General features: G+C 39.6%; 1 protein-coding gene across 1 annotated transcript in view; it reads left to right on the forward strand.

Moving 5' to 3' along the window:
• Wdr26 (WD repeat domain 26) overlaps nt 1–14031 on the forward strand; it is a 43335-nt gene extending 29304 nt beyond the window's left edge. The window contains 6 exon segments of the mRNA XM_027418809.2: nt 466–585; nt 2475–2620; nt 3214–3292; nt 4232–4361; nt 5810–5995; nt 9433–14031. Coding sequence (XP_027274610.1) covers nt 466–585; nt 2475–2620; nt 3214–3292; nt 4232–4361; nt 5810–5995; nt 9433–9458 — 687 coding nt within the window. The 3' untranslated portion in view covers nt 9459–14031.
• Nucleotides 14032–17740: the final 3709 nt, after the last annotated feature.

Raw genomic sequence — 17740 nt, forward strand, 5'->3', positions numbered from 1 at the left:
TTACTATCTATTAATCATGTTCTTAAAGAATTGTTAATTGCATTAACTATAGTTTTAGGATAAAATTCATAAAGAATTTTGCACTGAGATGGAAACTGGGATTTAGGTTTGTAGATTTCCTCTTGATTGTGAAAAGTTACATGTTAGTTTATTAATATAATTCTTTTAAGATGAGAAATTTAATAAAATTAAAGCTTATTATATCTGAACTTTTAATTTTTCTTTTGAGTGCTATAGTCTTGTTTCTGGTGAGGCTAGTTACAGTAACTGTTTCTCGGATTAGGAATGGTGTGCAAGATACCCCAGGCACCTTCTGCCCTTCTGGCACCTTCTCCCTCGTGTCTCCTCCTTTCTTTCTCCTTCCCCTTTTTCCCCTCCCCTCCCCTCCCTTCCAATCTTTTTCTTTCTTTACATATACCCCTTAGAAATCTTGAACGTCTTATCCACAGTTTTATTTCCTTATAGACGGGAGAATTAAGAACAAAAATGAGCCAATCTCATGAAGACAGTTTGACCAGTGTAGCCTGGAATCCAGATGGGAAACGCTTTGTGACTGGAGGTCAGCGCGGGCAGTTCTATCAATGTGTAAGTATTCAGTGCCTCCTTGCCAGAGTATGCCTATTTAAAAGGAAATTGAGCTGTTTGTTTGTTGAATGATTTTTAAAATTTACACTCGCTGGGCATGGAAGGATAGGCATGCTTTAAATAACAGTACCTGAAAGGTAGAGTAGTTCTACAGAGTAAGATCTATCTCACAAATAATCAGATATCAAATAAATGAGGATGACTTGACACATACTATATGAAAACTACCATCCTCTTCAATGTGCATTTAATAGAATGCTAGGTACTTTTCTTCTGTCTTTTTAAAACCACTTCAGGTATTCATGAAAAGTGTAAAATTAGGTGGGCGTGGTAGCTATTATCCCAGCATTTGGGAGGCAGAGGCAGGTTGACATCTGAGTTCTAGGCCAGCCAGAGCTACATAGTGAGACCCTGTCTTAAAAAGACAGGTACTAATTTGTAGGACTGAAAAATTCAGCCATTTCTTTTGAGTACCCAGGTTTAGGCCTTTGTAAGGAAGACAGCACTAGCCAGGCGTGGTGGCTCATGCATAAAATCCCTGCACTTGGGAGGCTCAGGTGGTAAACTTACACAGAATTAAAAAGTAGCCTGGGCTGTAACTAGTTAGGTACCAGCCTGGAATATGAAATGAGACCCCTCTGTCTCCAGAAACAAGAACAATAAACAGTGCTATAGAGCAGAGGATGTAGCTCAGCTCACAGGACATGATGGCCCCAGTGTAATTCTAGCACTTGGGAGGTAGAGACAATAGAATCTTAAGTCAAGGTCCTACTTGGCTGCCTGGTCAGCCTGGGATATAGGAGACCCTGGGTGGAACAACAACAAATATGAGAATGCCGAATTTCATGGATATTTTGCTGAGTCAAAATAGCTATCTAATAAAAGTAATAAATGCTGTGGCTGAAGGGATGGCTCAGCAATTGATCATGCAGGGTCCAAGTTGGGTTCCCCATGACTTGAAACCACTTCTCACTGCTCTCACAGGATACAGTGCCCTCTTCTGGCTTCTGTAGGTAACTACACATGTGTACATGCCCTCGCACAGACACACATAACTTAAAAAAGTAAATCCTCTAAAAAAAAGTAATGGATGCTGACAGAATTTTTCAGTCATTTAAAGGGTCTTGTGGCCAATAACTGCTGTGTTGATTGAGATTTTGATGTTTTCAGTCCATGTTACCATGGAGCCCTGGCTGTCCTGGCACTCCCTATATAGAAAAGACTAACCCCAAACTGACAAAGGTCCTCCTGCATGTGCCTATGTATTGGGGGTACTAAAAGCACATACCCCCACACCTGGCGATTGTAAATTATTTGACTAAACTAATAAATTGTCCTCTGACATACAAATGTGTTCTTATGCTGTGTTCAGGTTCCTTACGTCACAAGTCACTGTCTCACATGGTTCTAGTAGGTGATTTCAGACTTGTTTTCCTCACTGCATCACTTCAGTCAGGTGTTTATTTAGATAAACCGTCTGTAGTTGACCTTTCTGGAATAAAACAATTTAATAGGCTATACAGCAGGCTTCATTTCTTCCGGGTAGGTCATTTAAAATATTTCCAGGGCAGCTCACTGGAAACCCAGTATCCCCTGGGTAGTTTTTGCAAGTTGCCACTTTGTAGTAAAATAAAGCTTATGAAATTCATTGTTGCTTACTCTAGCAGGTTATAAGTTATTAATTCTTAGTTCTCTTTTTTCATATCACAGCTTTGCATGTTTGAGAATAGTGTTTCCAGGCCTATAGTCAAACTCTAATTAGTTAAAATACTGGTAGGTTGGCTAGATCAGTTTCAGATAAAAAATAAAGCTGTTTTCATTAGGCATTGCCAAGCATTTACATTAGGTTTGTTTTCTGAGTGGTTGTTTTGTTTTGTTTCTCTGCTTAGGACCTGGATGGAAATCTTTTGGACTCCTGGGAGGGGGTGAGAGTGCAATGCCTATGGTGCTTGAGTGACGGGAAGACTGTATTGGCTTCTGACACACACCAGAGAATCCGGGGCTACAACTTTGAGGACCTTACAGATAGGAACATGTAATTATTATTTTGTTTCCAGTAGAAATGGTCTCATTTAGCAGGGTAAGGGGATGTGGACCCTTTAACCCAGCACTTGGGAGGCAGAGGCCTGCCAATCTTTGAGTTCAAGGCCAGTGTGGTCTACTAAAAGCATTCCAGGACAACTAGGGCTACACAGAGAAACTCTGTCTTGAAAACTTCCCTCCAAAAAAAGGAAATGGTGTAATTTATACCAAAATATGTATATAGTTGGGCTTTTCCAGAAAAGCAGTTTTGTTTTTTTGTTTTGGTTAGTGGTTTGAATTGGTGTTTGGGGGTATTTGTTAACTCATTCTGATGGACATATGTAAGACAAAAATGTCATTTAAGCTGTAATAGTTTAGCCCGGTGTTGGTGGCTGGCGCACGCCTTTAATCCCAGCACTTGGGAGGCAGAGACAAGTGGATCTCTGTGAGTTTGAGGCCAGCCTGGTCTACAGAGCGAGTTCCAGGACAGCCTCCAAAGCTACACAGAGAAACTCTGTCTCAAACAAAACAAAAAAGCTGTAATAGTGTATTGAATAATTTGAAGTTCTTGACTCTGCTGTTCCTGACAATTATTTCTGATTTCAGAGTACAAGAAGATCATCCTATTATGTCATTCACTATTTCAAAAAATGGCCGATTAGCTTTGTTAAATGTAGCAACTCAGGTATGTTGTTTTCTTTTTCTTTTTCTTTTCTTTTTTTTTTTTTACAACTTTCAGAAGAATTCAGCTTAGTGAAAACGTACTTTTGTTGTTTTTAGTCTAGCTGTTAAACATACGTGTTTAGTGCTCAACTATGTAGGAATCAACTATTAAGTTTACTGAAATACTAGCATTTTGCACAAATAGAAAATAAAAATGCTCCAGTGGACAAAGGAATATTCACAAATTACTGTTAAAGATTCTATTAAGACTGGGTGTGATAGCCCACACCTTTAATCCCAGCACTGCGGAGGCAGAAATGGCCATCTCTTAGTTTAAGAGCAGTTCCAAGCCATTGGTTCTCAACTTGTGGGTCAAGACCCCTTTGGGGATTGAATGATCTTTCACAGGGGTCACTTATTAGATATCCTGCATATCAGACATTTATATTATAATTCATAACAGTAGCAAAGTTACAGTTATGAGGTAGTAACAAAAATAACTTAATGGTGGGGGGGGTCACCACACTGTGAAGAACTGTATTAAAAGGTTGGAGCATTAAGAGGTAAAAACCCCTGGGCTAGATAGGTAGATGTCTTTTAAAAAATAAAACAAAAAAACTCCTAAGGTCGTACATGTCAGTACTCTAAAAAACTTGGGAGGGTAGTGCAGAGTGGTGAACACTTTTAATCCCAACACTCAGGAAACAGAGGCAGGCGCATCTCTCAGTCCGAGGCCAGTCTACTCTACAGACCAAGTTCTAGGACAGCCAGGGCTACACAGAGAAACCTTGTCTCCAAAATGAGAAAAGAAAAAGAACTTGGGTGGATTTATCAGTTCCAGTCTAGCATGGAACATACAGTGAAATTGTCTTTTTAAAAAAAGTCACACAGGGGAGGCAAAACCAACCCTATCTCAAAAGCAACAAAAACTTTTTTTTTCTCTTTTGTTTTTTGCCTGCAGGGAGTTCATTTATGGGACTTGCAAGACAGAGTTTTAGTAAGGAAATACCAAGGTGTTACACAAGGGTTTTATACAATTCATTCATGTTTTGGAGGCCATAATGAAGACTTCATCGCTAGTGGCAGTGAAGGTAAAGTGTTTTCTATCACTGTTGGTTCACCTAGAGAGGTGAATTCAAAGGTCTGTAATTCTCTTGTTGGGGTAGCTTGTTTCTCAGCAACCATAAAATAAGACATTAATTTTTTTTAGTAGATTCTATACTATATTCTTAATGTTACCTTTTGGTGAATGGCTTGAATCCTTGATGTTTTGGTTTTGATTGTGTGTTCATTTTCCTTTTTGTTATTGGTGATGAAACACAGGACCTCAAGCTGTTAGCGTTCTGTGGCTGAGCCCTTCTTACTGTTACAAATCAGTGGAACCTGTCCTAATCATGTTTTAGAATTGTGTTTGATGTTTGAATCAAATCAAAATTTACTTAAATCACTATATCTTTATATCACTTGTATTTTCTCAGGACTGATAGTTTTCAAAGGTTGGTAAAAGTCAGGCTTGTACATGCCTTTAATAAACTCTAGCATTTGGGAGGTGGAGGCAGAGACAAGTGGATTTCTGTGAGTTCAAGACCAGTCTGGTCTACATAGTGAGTTCCAGGACAGCAGAACTATGTAGACAGAACCTGTCTCCAAAAACCAAAAACTTGGGGCTAATAATTATGATTTTTTAACAGAATCTTTAGTTCTACTATGGAAAAAGAACTCAGGTTGATAATTTTTTAAAGATAGTATGTATGTCTAAGCACCACTTTTATCCCTGGTAGTTGTTGCGGTTTCAGAAAAGCTCAAATTAACATAGCTGTCCCTTCTACTAAACGTGGTTTGTAGATTAAAAACACCTGTATATTTAGATAACATGTGCTTAGTTTTCTGTTATCCCAAGTTATACAGAAACCAGCTGTATATAGCAGTTTCCCAAGATGACCACAGCAATCCTTTTATATTCATTTTCGAGTACTGTATTTCAGAAGCTCACCAAATACCCTAAGTATGTAAGTGCTAATGTAAGAACCATCTCCTTAGAAAGTTTTTAATCAGTAGTGAAGCTTTTTCATTATAGTGACAACGTATAGGAGAAATAGGAACTGGGGATATATGGCTCAGTTGGTATTGTGCTTGCCAGCACACACAGACCTGGGTTGAACCCCTCACACATAAACTGGATGGTGGCTCACACCTGTAATCGCAGCGCTATGTCTAGGCAGGAGGATCGGAAGTCCATCCTCTGCCGCTCGGTGAATCTGAGACTGGGCTACAGACTGTCTTTACGTAGGCAGTTGGTTGCCAGACTCTGGGGGACAGTAGATGTTTTTGTGACTTCAGAGCTAGTTACCTCGAGCAGAAAAAAAAAAAAAATTAATACAGTTTTTCACAAAATTAATTTATTAAATAATTTTATGTTTTCCTCCTTTCAAGTTATATTGAATAATCATGTTCTGTGTATAGTAAATGGTAATTGATGGTCAGTAATTTTGTTAGTAACATAGCTTTCTAACATTTCTCTGAATTTCTCTACATTTAGATCACAAGGTTTACATCTGGCACAAACGAAGTGAACTGCCAATTGCAGAACTGACAGGGCACACTCGCACAGTAAATTGTGTTAGCTGGAACCCACAGATTCCATCCATGATGGCCAGTGCCTCAGATGATGGCACTGTTAGAATATGGGGACCAGCACCTTTTATAGACCACCAGAATATTGAAGGTAAGGCTTGTATAGTCCTTGTTTTCTCTAGATAAAACATTGCTCTGAGTACCAGTACTTTTAAATAGCAATTTAAATGTGGAATGTGACTTTCTTTTTAATTTCACCTATCTTGCTATATAGAAAGAATTTAAGAAATCTAAGATTGTTTTATTTGTTTTTGGAGAGGTGATGAAGAAAGCAAGCTAGAATGTGCTGTCTTGTTTGCATCAAGTTACTTGTAGTAATAATTTAAAATTTGGGGGGTTCAGAGATGGGTGTGTGGTAAGCGCTTGCCCCATGAGCATGAGGACTTGAGTATAGTAGTGTGAGTGTAATCCTTTTGCTTTTATGAATATGGGAGGTGGACACATAGGAGGACCTCTAGAAGCTGTCAGGCCAGCTAGGAAGGCATGTGCAGCAGAGGGAAGATGTCATCTCAGTGGAAAGCACAGACTGACGACACCTAAGGTCGTCCTCTGACCCCACACATCTTGGCACCTGCAGGCATGCACTTGCATGCACATACACGGGTTTTATTAAAATGCTGCTTCCTCATGATATGTAAATGTGATATTACCCGAAACATTTACTTGAGAACTAATCGATGTGTAAAATTTTAGGGACTTTTGTTTTAATGATCATCATCTTGGGGTTTTCCTAGTATGTTAGCATTGTCTAGCATACTAACGTTAACTATGTCTGATGATGAGGGAAAGATAGGAACTGTGTGCCAAGTAGAGTGCTCAGAGTATATTTCCTCTCACTTGTGTTCATGATCTTGTGAGACATTTTATTTCCATTTTGTAGGGAAGGAACCAAAATATGGCAAATCTCGTTAACTTGTTGAATGCTGCCATTTCGGCCAGTCTAGGTCTGGAAAGTTTTCTCACTGCCTTGATACTTGAAGAAAGTCATAAAGCTAACAGATGAGGGATTGAATATAATAGTGCTAGAGAGAAGTAATAAGAAATTTTATGTAAATGTTTTTTCCTCAAAGAGAACAAGTAAAAATGTCTCACTTGGAAGGAAATAACTTACAGATCATTTTGTTCAGTATGTTCCACCTAAATGGTTGGTGTTTGCTTTGTGTTTCCCATGCGTGTGCCTGTGTTGCCCATGCTACCTGAGAACAGAGTGCATGCTGGGAACAGTGACAGTCCTCTGCCAGAGTAGCAAGTGCTTTTAACTGCTAATGCCATCTTTCTTCCATCCTCCCACCTAACGGATTTAGTATTTAAACAGAGATGAGGCCAATCAGTAGGCCTTTAATTAATCCTGGGACTCAAGAGGCAGAGGCAGGTGGATCTTTGAATTCAAAGCCAGCCTGGTCTACACAGCTAATTCAGGGCTACACAGAGAAACCCTGTCTCAAAAAAAAAAAAAAAAAGAATAAAACACAGAGATGAGAATAAAAAACCATGAGAACTACTGAGTAAAGTTGTGTGGGACTTTGGAGGCCCTTTTCTGTTGGTTCACTATCTGATATTCCTGGGAAGTCAACCAAGACAAGAAATCTTTACTATAATTGCCCTGTCTAGTTTCAAGGCCCATTTTCTAAGATATAATTGATCTTTGGAGATCTTCATCTTTAATCATCTGTACTTTGATATTTTCTCAGTCATTCAGAATGTGATTGAAGACATAGGAAAGGACCACAGCAGCTTCCGCTTCCTAAGAGTGCGGTGTTGCATCACAGTGGGATAAGAGTTGTACTTTGTACTTTGTGACTTTGGTTCATTGTGATTCACTTCAATGGGTGTGCCAAATACTGGGTCAGTTGCAAGATCAGGCCCAGTTCAGCAACAAGCATCATGCTACACCAATGTAGGTCTGACCCTAGACAGTCATTCTCATTTCAAATCACAACTGCTTTTTGAGAATATCCTTTGGAATCTTCCCACACATACAATGAAAACATTATTTTTCTAAGTAAATTGTAGCTGTTTAGAATAGGAATTTCAAAGTATGAGTGGGTTAAAGAGAACATTCAAAGACTGTAGCATAAGGTACTATACTTAACTCAAAACTTTATGTGTATGAAAGGTTTGTACATTATTGTGTGGGGAGGGTGGTGGTGTGTGTGCTATTTTGAAGTCGGTGTACAGCTTGCTGGAGTTGGTTTCCTTCCCCCATGTGGGTTCTATTGATTGAACTCAGGTCTTCAAGCTTAGCAGCAAATGCTTTTACCCATGATGCCATCTTGTTTGCCCAACAAGTTCTTAAAATGAATTTATCTTTATGTGTTATAGGTGTTTTGCCTAAATGCTTATCTGTACCACATGTGGGGGTGGGGGGCCACAAAGGCCAGAAGATTGGAGTTAGACACTGCTTTTAAAACTCACCATGTGTGTGCTGGGAATCCAGCCAGGGTCCTATGCAAGGACAGCCATTGTTTTTTTTTTGTTTTGTTTTATTTTGTAACTGCTGAGCCATTACTCTAGCTCCTGGCTTAACAATGTATCTTAAAGAGTTACAAGATTGACTACCTTACTTTCTGACTTTTGTTTACATGTTATAGGGGTATAAAATGGAATAGGATGAAGTATTTATACGTGATATATAAGATGCATGAACCTTGAAAACAGTGTGCTAAATGAAACATAATCAAAAACAAAACCATATAGACACATCATATGCTGTGATTGCATTTTGTATTGAAGTGGTCTAAAAATAGGCCAACCCACAGAGACCAGAGGAGTAGTTTGTTTGTTTGTTTGGGTTTTTTTATATAAGGATGTGTGTGACTGTTATAATTTGGTGAAGGACTAAAATGATATACTGATATTGTACAAGCTGCCAATATACTAAAATTATTAAATATTTTAAATTGGTGTATTTTTCTGGTATGTGAACTATATCGAATAAAGGTCATATATCCACCGCTCCCAAATGGAGCTGGGTGATAGGGTAGACCTGAGTGGATTGAGAACATAGAGTACATAGAGTGTGCAACTCTGCCTTGTGCTACCAGAGTTTTCTTTCCTTTTTTTTTTTTTTTCTTTAGTAAACTAGCAAAGATTTTCTTATTCTAATTATCTATTCCAAGGTTAGTTTTAAAAATAGGGAATTCTGTCAGGCATGGTTATGCATGCCTTTAATTCTAGCACTCTGGAGGCATAGTCAGGTAGGTCTCTGAGTTCAAGGCCAGCCAAAGCTTCACAGTGAGACCCTGACTCACTGCCCCTGCCCCAAAAGAAACATGTAATTAGGAAATTCTAACATAATTATTCATTCCTTTTCCTACATTATTCAAAAAATCATGAGGTTACATTATAAAATACAACCTAAAAACTGAGGGACATACATTGTTTAAGGACTATGAAAATACCAAGAATTTGTTATTGTTACTTATTCTGCTATTGTATCCTGATGCAGATTTGGAAACTTTCTAACTGGATCTTTTTTCCTTTTGTCTCCCTTTTCTCTCTGCACATTTCCATCTTCTCTTCATTCAGAGGAATGCAGTAGCATGGATAGTTGATGGCGAATTGGAGCAGACGACTTCTGTTTAACTTAAAATTAGTCGTATTTTAATGGCTTGGGATTTGGTGCAAACAAACATGATTGCTAGCTGGACAGACATGCTCGTCATGAAACAAGAACCATTTCTGAAGCCCGATTGGGGCCAAACATTTCCACCTTGCTTCATAGTAACCAGTCGATGAAGCACAGCGTCAGAATGTTGTTGGACACCCTGTTGAATTATTCCCCATCGGTTGTGGAGAACTGTGCTACATTCAGGCTTACCCATTGAACTCAGTATATATATTTTTCCCTCCTGCCTTTTGTCTGGTGGGATACCATTCTTGTTGCTCTTCTGTGTAATGAAGTTCAAATGCTTGTTTGGAAACTTTATTTAACAGTTTAGAAGGCTTGATAGGAAGAGTTCATTAGTCTGAAGAGTATACATTGGACAGGAAAGAATTTCTTTTTGTTTCTCCAAATCTTTCCGCCTTATTTAGCTTGAGATCTTTGCAGCTTGGTTCATGGATTCTAGCCTTGCCCGTTGCGCAGTATATACTGATCAGATGATAAACCAGTGAACTATGTCAAAAGCACTCTCAATATTACATTTGACAAAAAGTTTTGTACTTTTCACATAGCTTGTTGCCCCTTAAAAGGGTTAACAGCACAATTTTTTAATAATAAATTAAGAAGTATTTATAGGATTAAAGTGACTTCATTTGTATACATTTGGAATCTAAACCAGCTTAAAAACAGTTTCCTCTGTGACTCAGATATGCAGTGTAACTGAGCTCTTCTGGAGTACCACCTGAGACATGGCATGGTCAGAAACAGTGCTCAGAAGGACATGGCACAGGAAAGCCAGAGAGATACTTTGAAGGTTCCCCCTTTTTATTTTATTCTAGAAGGGACATCAGTATCTGATGTTGAAGAAATTCAAGATTCAAAAGGAGACTTTTATAAATACACCAACATGAAAAATCAGCCATCAGTGTAGGTTTTCAAGAAAGCTTGTTCCAGGTTCCTGTGGACTTGGTGTGACCTAGTAAAAGTAGAGATCAGAAGATAGGTCTGCTTTGGGAATTGATAGTGTAGTTGAGACTTAGGAGAACCCAGCAGGTTACAAACTGTAAACTGGGATTCAAACCGCAGTCATTTCTCCTAATAGCCAGCCCTTAATGCCCAACATATAGGGACACTGGAATTTAAAGAAGATTTCTTCTCAGCTTCTCAGATGTTGCCATACTGAACCTCATTCAAACTGGTGCTGTGGACAGTCTTTCCCCCTCTCCCCCCTTTTAGTTTAAAGGATGGTTTCCTTTATGGAAAAAAGACTTCTCATTTGAAGACTACTTCTAACATCTGATGTTGCGGATCTAACAGTCTCCCTTGAAATCCCCTGTTTTTCAGTAGAGGATAATCAGGGTGACCACAGCCTTTGAAACACAAGTGGATTACTCTCAAAGTAAGATCCTGGTGAAGAAAAAAAATCTTGTACCGAGTTAACCTTGAGGCCAATCCAAGTCCGTAGCATTCTCACCATGAGCATACCCTTCACCATGGCCCTAGGAAGAGAGAGGCTTGCATGTTAGGGTCATAAAGAGGGATGGCAGCAGAGAGGGGAAAGTCAGGAAAAGGGAGAAGAAGAAGAAAACACATTTGGCCTTAAAATTGTGTTTATTCTCCCAAAGCCCATACTAAGGAAATTACAGATCGTAGTCGACAATTATTTTATCAAATTGGTATGTAAAAGATTCCTTTAAGCTTCATTTTGCAGAGACCACCACTTTAGAAAAATCAGAGAAATCCTGTTTTGATACTTCTAAGTTAAAATATGTTACCGTTTATCTGGTACTTCATTTCTTGACTAAAATTACTTTTCACTTTAAGCTTGAATAAAAATTTTCATTCGTAACTGTATATAATTAAGTGGCAACTCCTCTTTACCTCAGTGCAGTTAGAACCGTATTTTGATTAATATGCCCTGAAGCCATTAATACATACACCCCAGTCTCTCCAGTAACAATCACTAACAAAATGTGGTCGCAGAACTCCACAGCTGTTTACAAATGTGATTACATTGTACTGTATGGTACATATGTAATGTTCCTTGAGATTCGTGCCCATTCAGGGTAGTATGACAATTCAGATTCCATTAGTATACCAAGCCACACCTACACCTGAGTTTTCACAGTGCTTCTGAAGTACAGTTAAAAACACTTAGGAGTAAAAAAATGGACTGAAAGTGAGGGTCATTTTACAAGACCATAACTCCTTGTTAAAGTGGAGTTACAACTATGCAAAGGTGTTCATAGCAGCTAGGTGAGTTTGTTTTCCGGCTGTTCTAACCAGCAGCTTCCTGTGTATACTGGTAATTTGCTGCGCCAATTGCTGTAAGCATCTGTTTCGTATATTTACAATGAAGAGAGTGCTAGAAAGGGGAAAAGACGGTGAAGAAACCTGGCTATTAAGAGGGAAGAACCTGGTGGCAGGATTTTTCTAACCCATAGCTATTAACTGAAAATTTCTGACAATATGATAAAACTACGTAAAGGCTTAAGAGGGAAAAGTCTGTCAAGCCAGCCACAAGATACTAACCAATGTATACACTGAAAAGTACCAATACTTTTTGCACATAGATCAAAATAGTGGAGAATTTTTGACTCCAAAAATCAGGTTAGTAGGCTCAATTCCGTGTGCTTAAAAATGTTTTTGTTGTTGTTAATGCATTGATTAAGGGCTAGAGCAAGAATGAAATTAAATGTCTTTTTCCTCTAAATAATACTGGTTATTAGTGGTAAAGTGTTGGATTTGGGCATCACTGAGGTTGGTGTGTGGGTGAAAAAGAATTAGAGTGGGGGTTAGTTGGGGGAGATGACAAAGCTTCGATTTGATTTTTGTATTTTAGTATTCATGCCAGCTGTATTTTGTTGCTGGCTAGATAAATGTATTCTAGTAATCCAGGTAAGTAGTTGAAAACAGGAAATTTTACTTGCAGATGTCTCCATATATTGGCCCATTTTATTGGGTGGGAAAACAAAAAAGGAATTCTCTGACTCTAGGTGATTAAAATAACCTGCTACACAAACCAAGAGCAATCTTGTCACCATTTCCTTAGTCAGAGAAAACACAGCAGTAATTCAGTAAGATTAGTGAGTAGGAGTACTCTGCCTCGACTGGCATTCTGTGACATTAATAGAAAATTCTTCTTTCCCACCCCTCCCCACCTTGAAACCTTCTTTTTTAGGACGTTGGTTCCTGCAAACAAGAACTCACCCTCTGCCTCCCAGTGGGTAAATGTATCGCACATCTCTTGAAAGGGAAAGGGAACATACCCATGTCACTTACTTTACAGCAGAAGAATGGGGAGGAAAGAAGATAATTGGTCTTAGTATCCTTTGTGTCCCATTTTTTAAAATATATTTTCACTTAGTAATTTTACTTTAATGTCTCCGACTTCAAATCTCCCTTCGTTTGCTGGCCAAAGCATTATCCCATTTCCAAACCCATACCTGACTTCACTTCAACTGCTAACTTAAAAGAGGTGAATTTGCATTTACACATAGACGCTTTCTAAAAACAGGGTGAACTTAATCTAAACTTGGCAGTGTTATTGTTACAGTAGCTGCCCTAGAATTTCAAAAACAAGCTGTCAGAACTCATCCCCTATCCAAGTAGCCTGGATTTAATGAAGTTAATCGTATAAAATTTTGTGTTTTGAGAAAGACCTTGATTCATAAAATATCCTAGAAACAACTTCTAGGTTGTCATTTTTACTAGAGTCTTGTGCACATGTAAAGTGCCCTCTCTTGAGTGTAAGACTTGGTTAATACTTGTCTATTTTTATAAGAATGAAATTGTGTCCCACCTTTGATTTAGACAGGATCAGTATGCTAGAATTAAATCATAACATTTTTTAGACTCAGCGGGGAAATGTTACTGGCCCCTTGAAAGTGAGCGAGAAAGTCTTTTTTTGTTTTTTGTGGTTTTTTTTTTTTTTTTTTTTTTTTTTTGTGTGTGTGTGTGTGTGTGTGTGTGTGTGTGTGTGTGTGTGTGTGTTGAGGGGAGTAGATCGCAAAAGCATGTGTGTGCTTACAAACCAAGCTGTAGAGATCACATAACTTGGGTGTTGCTCTGGAGATTTCTGAGCTGTAGAGAGTGATAAGGCACTGTAGCTCACACGCTGTTGGTGTGGAGTAACAGTTAACTCTGAACTGGTAGATGTTTCCAGAGGATCGTGTTCTTAAACTTTGGGGTTTGCTTTTTTAACTGCCTCTCAGATTATATCTAGTAGTTTAAATTTCTTTGTTTTATTATTTCATTAAAGTATAAAAACTTCAGGTCTCATATTTATTTTCACTTGTTCTACTAATTATTTACAAGACACCTTTTGGTTGACATTTATTTTATAAATGTGTGGTATATTAAATGTCGTTAATTTTTTTTGTTTGAAATTACAGTAACTTGGATTTGCTTTACTGGGATTTTTAAATTTTATTTTAATTACACCTTTTCCATGTCAGTGCACAGCACTTGCCCAGTCCTTTGTATTCCCTTATCTCAATTCAATAAACAGAACGAGTAATTAATTCTTGTTGTATTACATCTCAAACAACTAGTTTGCTGAACTGGTGGCCATATCTTGATGTAGGGTTTGTGAATGGAGTCTAAGGAAACAGTTCTCGGTGTTCTTGCAGGAGGTCATTGTGCAGCCAGTCATGGATAAAGTTAAATTCCAAGCCTGTACCTAATAGCAGTGCATGTGGGACTCAACTTGGGTAGGGGAAGGTTAAGATTTCAGATTTCCAAAACAATTTCAGATCTCATTAGAGGGAAAAACCATTAAGATGGCTCAGCAGATAAACGTGGTTGTTGCCAAGCCTAATGACCTGGACCTACATGAAGAGAGAACCAACTCCTGCAACAACATGCCTCCCCCAAAGAAATAATAGTAAAATTGAAAGGAGAAAATGTGTTTGTGTGTGTGCGTGCACACGCACTCACAAGTTCATCCTCACTCTGAAGTTGGAGAAAGCCTGGAATCCCTGGAGATGGAGCTAAAGGAATGGGAAGCCCCAGACACTGACACTAGGACTCAGCAGGCGCTCTTAACTGCTGAGCCATCCTTCCAGTCCCAGAGAACTTAATTACAAGGTGTCCGCCTGCCACCAATCCATTGATTGGTGTTTGACCATCACAAGACCAAGCTGTATTACACCCCAGTGGTGACACCACAAATTAGAAGCAGGAGCAAGAGTTTGAGGGACTGAGTGGTACTGATATGCCAATACACTCAGTGCAGTGTATTCCAGACCTAAAACAAGCCACTTGATAATACAAGTACAGTAGATTTATGAGGCAAATGGTAATTCCCAGCTTATATACTTCTAAGCTAATGTTTGTAGTCATACCATAGTCTTCCCTTAGTCCTTAGGTGGCCACTTAGAAAAATCAAAATTTGTTAGTGTCATTAAAATTAAATGACACTTGAGATTTCAGGAGGTATCTATATAAATACGAGTTTTCTAGAGTCTTCAGGCAATTTACTTAGTATGTCAAGGCCAGGCCACTCATCTGTGAAAAGCAACTAATAATATCCTACCAGACGTTGAACAAAATGCAGAGTGATATAAAGCTTAACAAGACTGGGCAGTGGTGGCTCAAAACTTTAATCTCGGCTCTCAGGAAGCAGAGGCAGGCCAGCCTAGCCTGGTCTACAGAATGAGTTCTAGGACAGCAAAAGCTACACGGAAAAAAGGGGGATAAAGCAGAATTCAAGGCCATCCTTGAATTCAAATTCCAGCACTGGAGAGATGGCTCAGAGGTTAAGAGAGCACTGGCTGTTCTTCCAGAGGACCCAGGTTCAATTCTCAGCATCCACATGGCAGCTCATAACCATTTCTTAACTCCAGTCCCTCTTCTGACTACTGCAGTGAAATAAAAGCTTTATAGACATTGCCCAAATGTATAGACTTTGTTTAGATCACTATGTTCACACACCAACTGCAGAGCTTCTGAGCCCTGGGGAAGTTTGAGCCAGCCCTCATAGGTCATTTAATACAAAGAAATGGCAGAATCTAACTAGTTGTACTCAGGAGGGAGTGGTGGGAGGTTTGTGTATTTGAACCTGGCCTAAGCTACATAGCAAGACCCCTTCTCCCCCCCCCCAAAAGTGATAGTTATGTAGAGGGTTGGCATATCTGTGTGCTTTAAGATTCTAAACCTTAACATATGTGATGTTGAACTTGCTTCAAAGCATAGGAGACAGGTTATCGGTACAATGTGTTGATTATTACAGCTGGTAGAAAACGCCAGCTAAACGCTCTATAGGCTATCTATAGAGGCTGGAGATGGGGCTCAGTGATTTAAGCACCTGCCTCACATCTGTGAAGCCAAAGCCAATCTCAGTTTCCAGCACTAAGAGAAACTTCTGAGTAGAGCAATGGCTCAGCAGATAAAAAAGCACTGAGTTCAATCCTCAGAACTCACATGAGCTGGATATGGGGATGGAGATGTGTCATCTTTGCCGGCCTGGGGAGCAGAGAAATCACCCAGAAGGTAGCAGGCCAGCCATCCTGGAGAACGCTGGGCAACGGCAGAGATGAGAACAAGATGGAAGGTGATAACTGAATCCACATCTCAGTGGATCTTGCCCCAGAAAACTTTTAATTCTCAAAGTCGATAGAGATTTGCTACTTGCCTTCTCCCACGGGTCTCTGCCTTCGGCAAACATAGCAGCTAATGTATTGCCCTCAAATAAGGTTCAACTCTGCCCATTCGCCCTGCAATGAGCAGGTCCAGATGTCAAGGTCTACAGAGTAACTTCCCACAGTTGCATCCATGATCTCTTCCCTTGAGAAGATGAGTTTGAAGCAAGCTTTGGGAATGGACAGAACTCCTTTTTAAAGAGCCAGCCAAGGGAGAAGTGGATCCAGGATGAGGCCAAGTCCCTTAAGTTGGCCTCACAGATCCTCGGGAGTGAGCTGTGAGGAAGAGATGTCAGGAGAACCATGGAACAGTAACTCAGTCTTACTATACTACTACTACGTTACACCACCAGGGCTGGGCTACCGCCAGTGGTAGAATCCTTGCCTTACGGGCAAGGCCTGGGTTCATTCCCTACCACTGCAAAAACAAAGATTTGACCACAACCTTCCAATCTGACATATAGGGATTCTTTTAGAAAATGGGAACTTAGCATATTTAAGGTTTTTGTGTTTTCAGTTTGGGGTATTTGAGACGTGCCTGGCAGTATAACTCAAGCAGGCCTTGAAGCAGTGCTACCTCAGCCTCCACCGCTGGCTTTCAGGCCAACACACACACATTTTGGCCAGGTTCTAATGTTTAGTGGAAACTGACAGATATAAAAATGGCACTTTAGCCGGGCGTTGGTGGCGCACGCCTTTAATCCCAGCACTCGGGAGGCTGAAGCAGGCAGATCTCTGTGAGTTCGAGGCCAGCCTGGTCTCCAGAGCCAGTGCCAGGATAGGCTCCAAAGCTACACAGAGAAACCCTGTCTCGAAAAACAAAACAAAACAAAAAATGGCACTTTAAGGGATGTAGCAGAGCAGAGTGGCAACAGGAAGCCACAGTCAAACCTCTGTGCTTCAGCAAGTTGCTTATGCTCACACACCCTCCTCCCCACCCAGCCTCAGGGGAGCAACCGAAAAGTTAGCTGTCTTTCCAAACTGCAAAGACCTTTCTAAAGAGCAACATGAGTGTAGTACCAAGTAGGTGCTGTGGTAACCCCAGTTGAGGCTTTGAATGAGACGTTAGCAAAAGCTAGCCTTCTGCCTTTTTAAAGACATTTGAGAAAAGTGGCCCAAATCCAAAGGCTTCACTGAAAATCCTCAAGAATAGCTATTTTTTGAATAGCCTTGCTAACCAATTTTACTACATCAAAATATTTCAATCTATTATAGTACATGGCAAAACAGTATGTTTGGTTTAAAGGATAAAACTTGGGATAACCAAGTTCTAGACCAGCCCAGGACACAGGAGATCCTGTCTTTAAAAATAAATAAATAGGCTAGAGATGGCTGCAGTTAAGAGCACTGGCTATTCTTCCAGAAGAAATGGGTTTGATTTTCAGTACTCGTTATCTAACAACCATATGTAACTCCAGCCCCAGGAGATCTGATGTCCTCTTTGGGCTTCTAGGAGCACTGCACACATGTAGTGCACAGACATGCAAGTCAAACACTATATACAAATAAAAAACCTTAAAATCAGCCAAGTGGTGGTGCACACTTTTAATCCCAGCACTTGGGAGGCAGAGATAGGTGGATCTATGTGTCA

Source organism: Cricetulus griseus, chromosome 5 (assembly GCF_003668045.3).
Source record: "Cricetulus griseus strain 17A/GY chromosome 5, alternate assembly CriGri-PICRH-1.0, whole genome shotgun sequence".
Classification (NCBI taxonomy): Eukaryota; Metazoa; Chordata; class Mammalia; order Rodentia; family Cricetidae; genus Cricetulus; species Cricetulus griseus.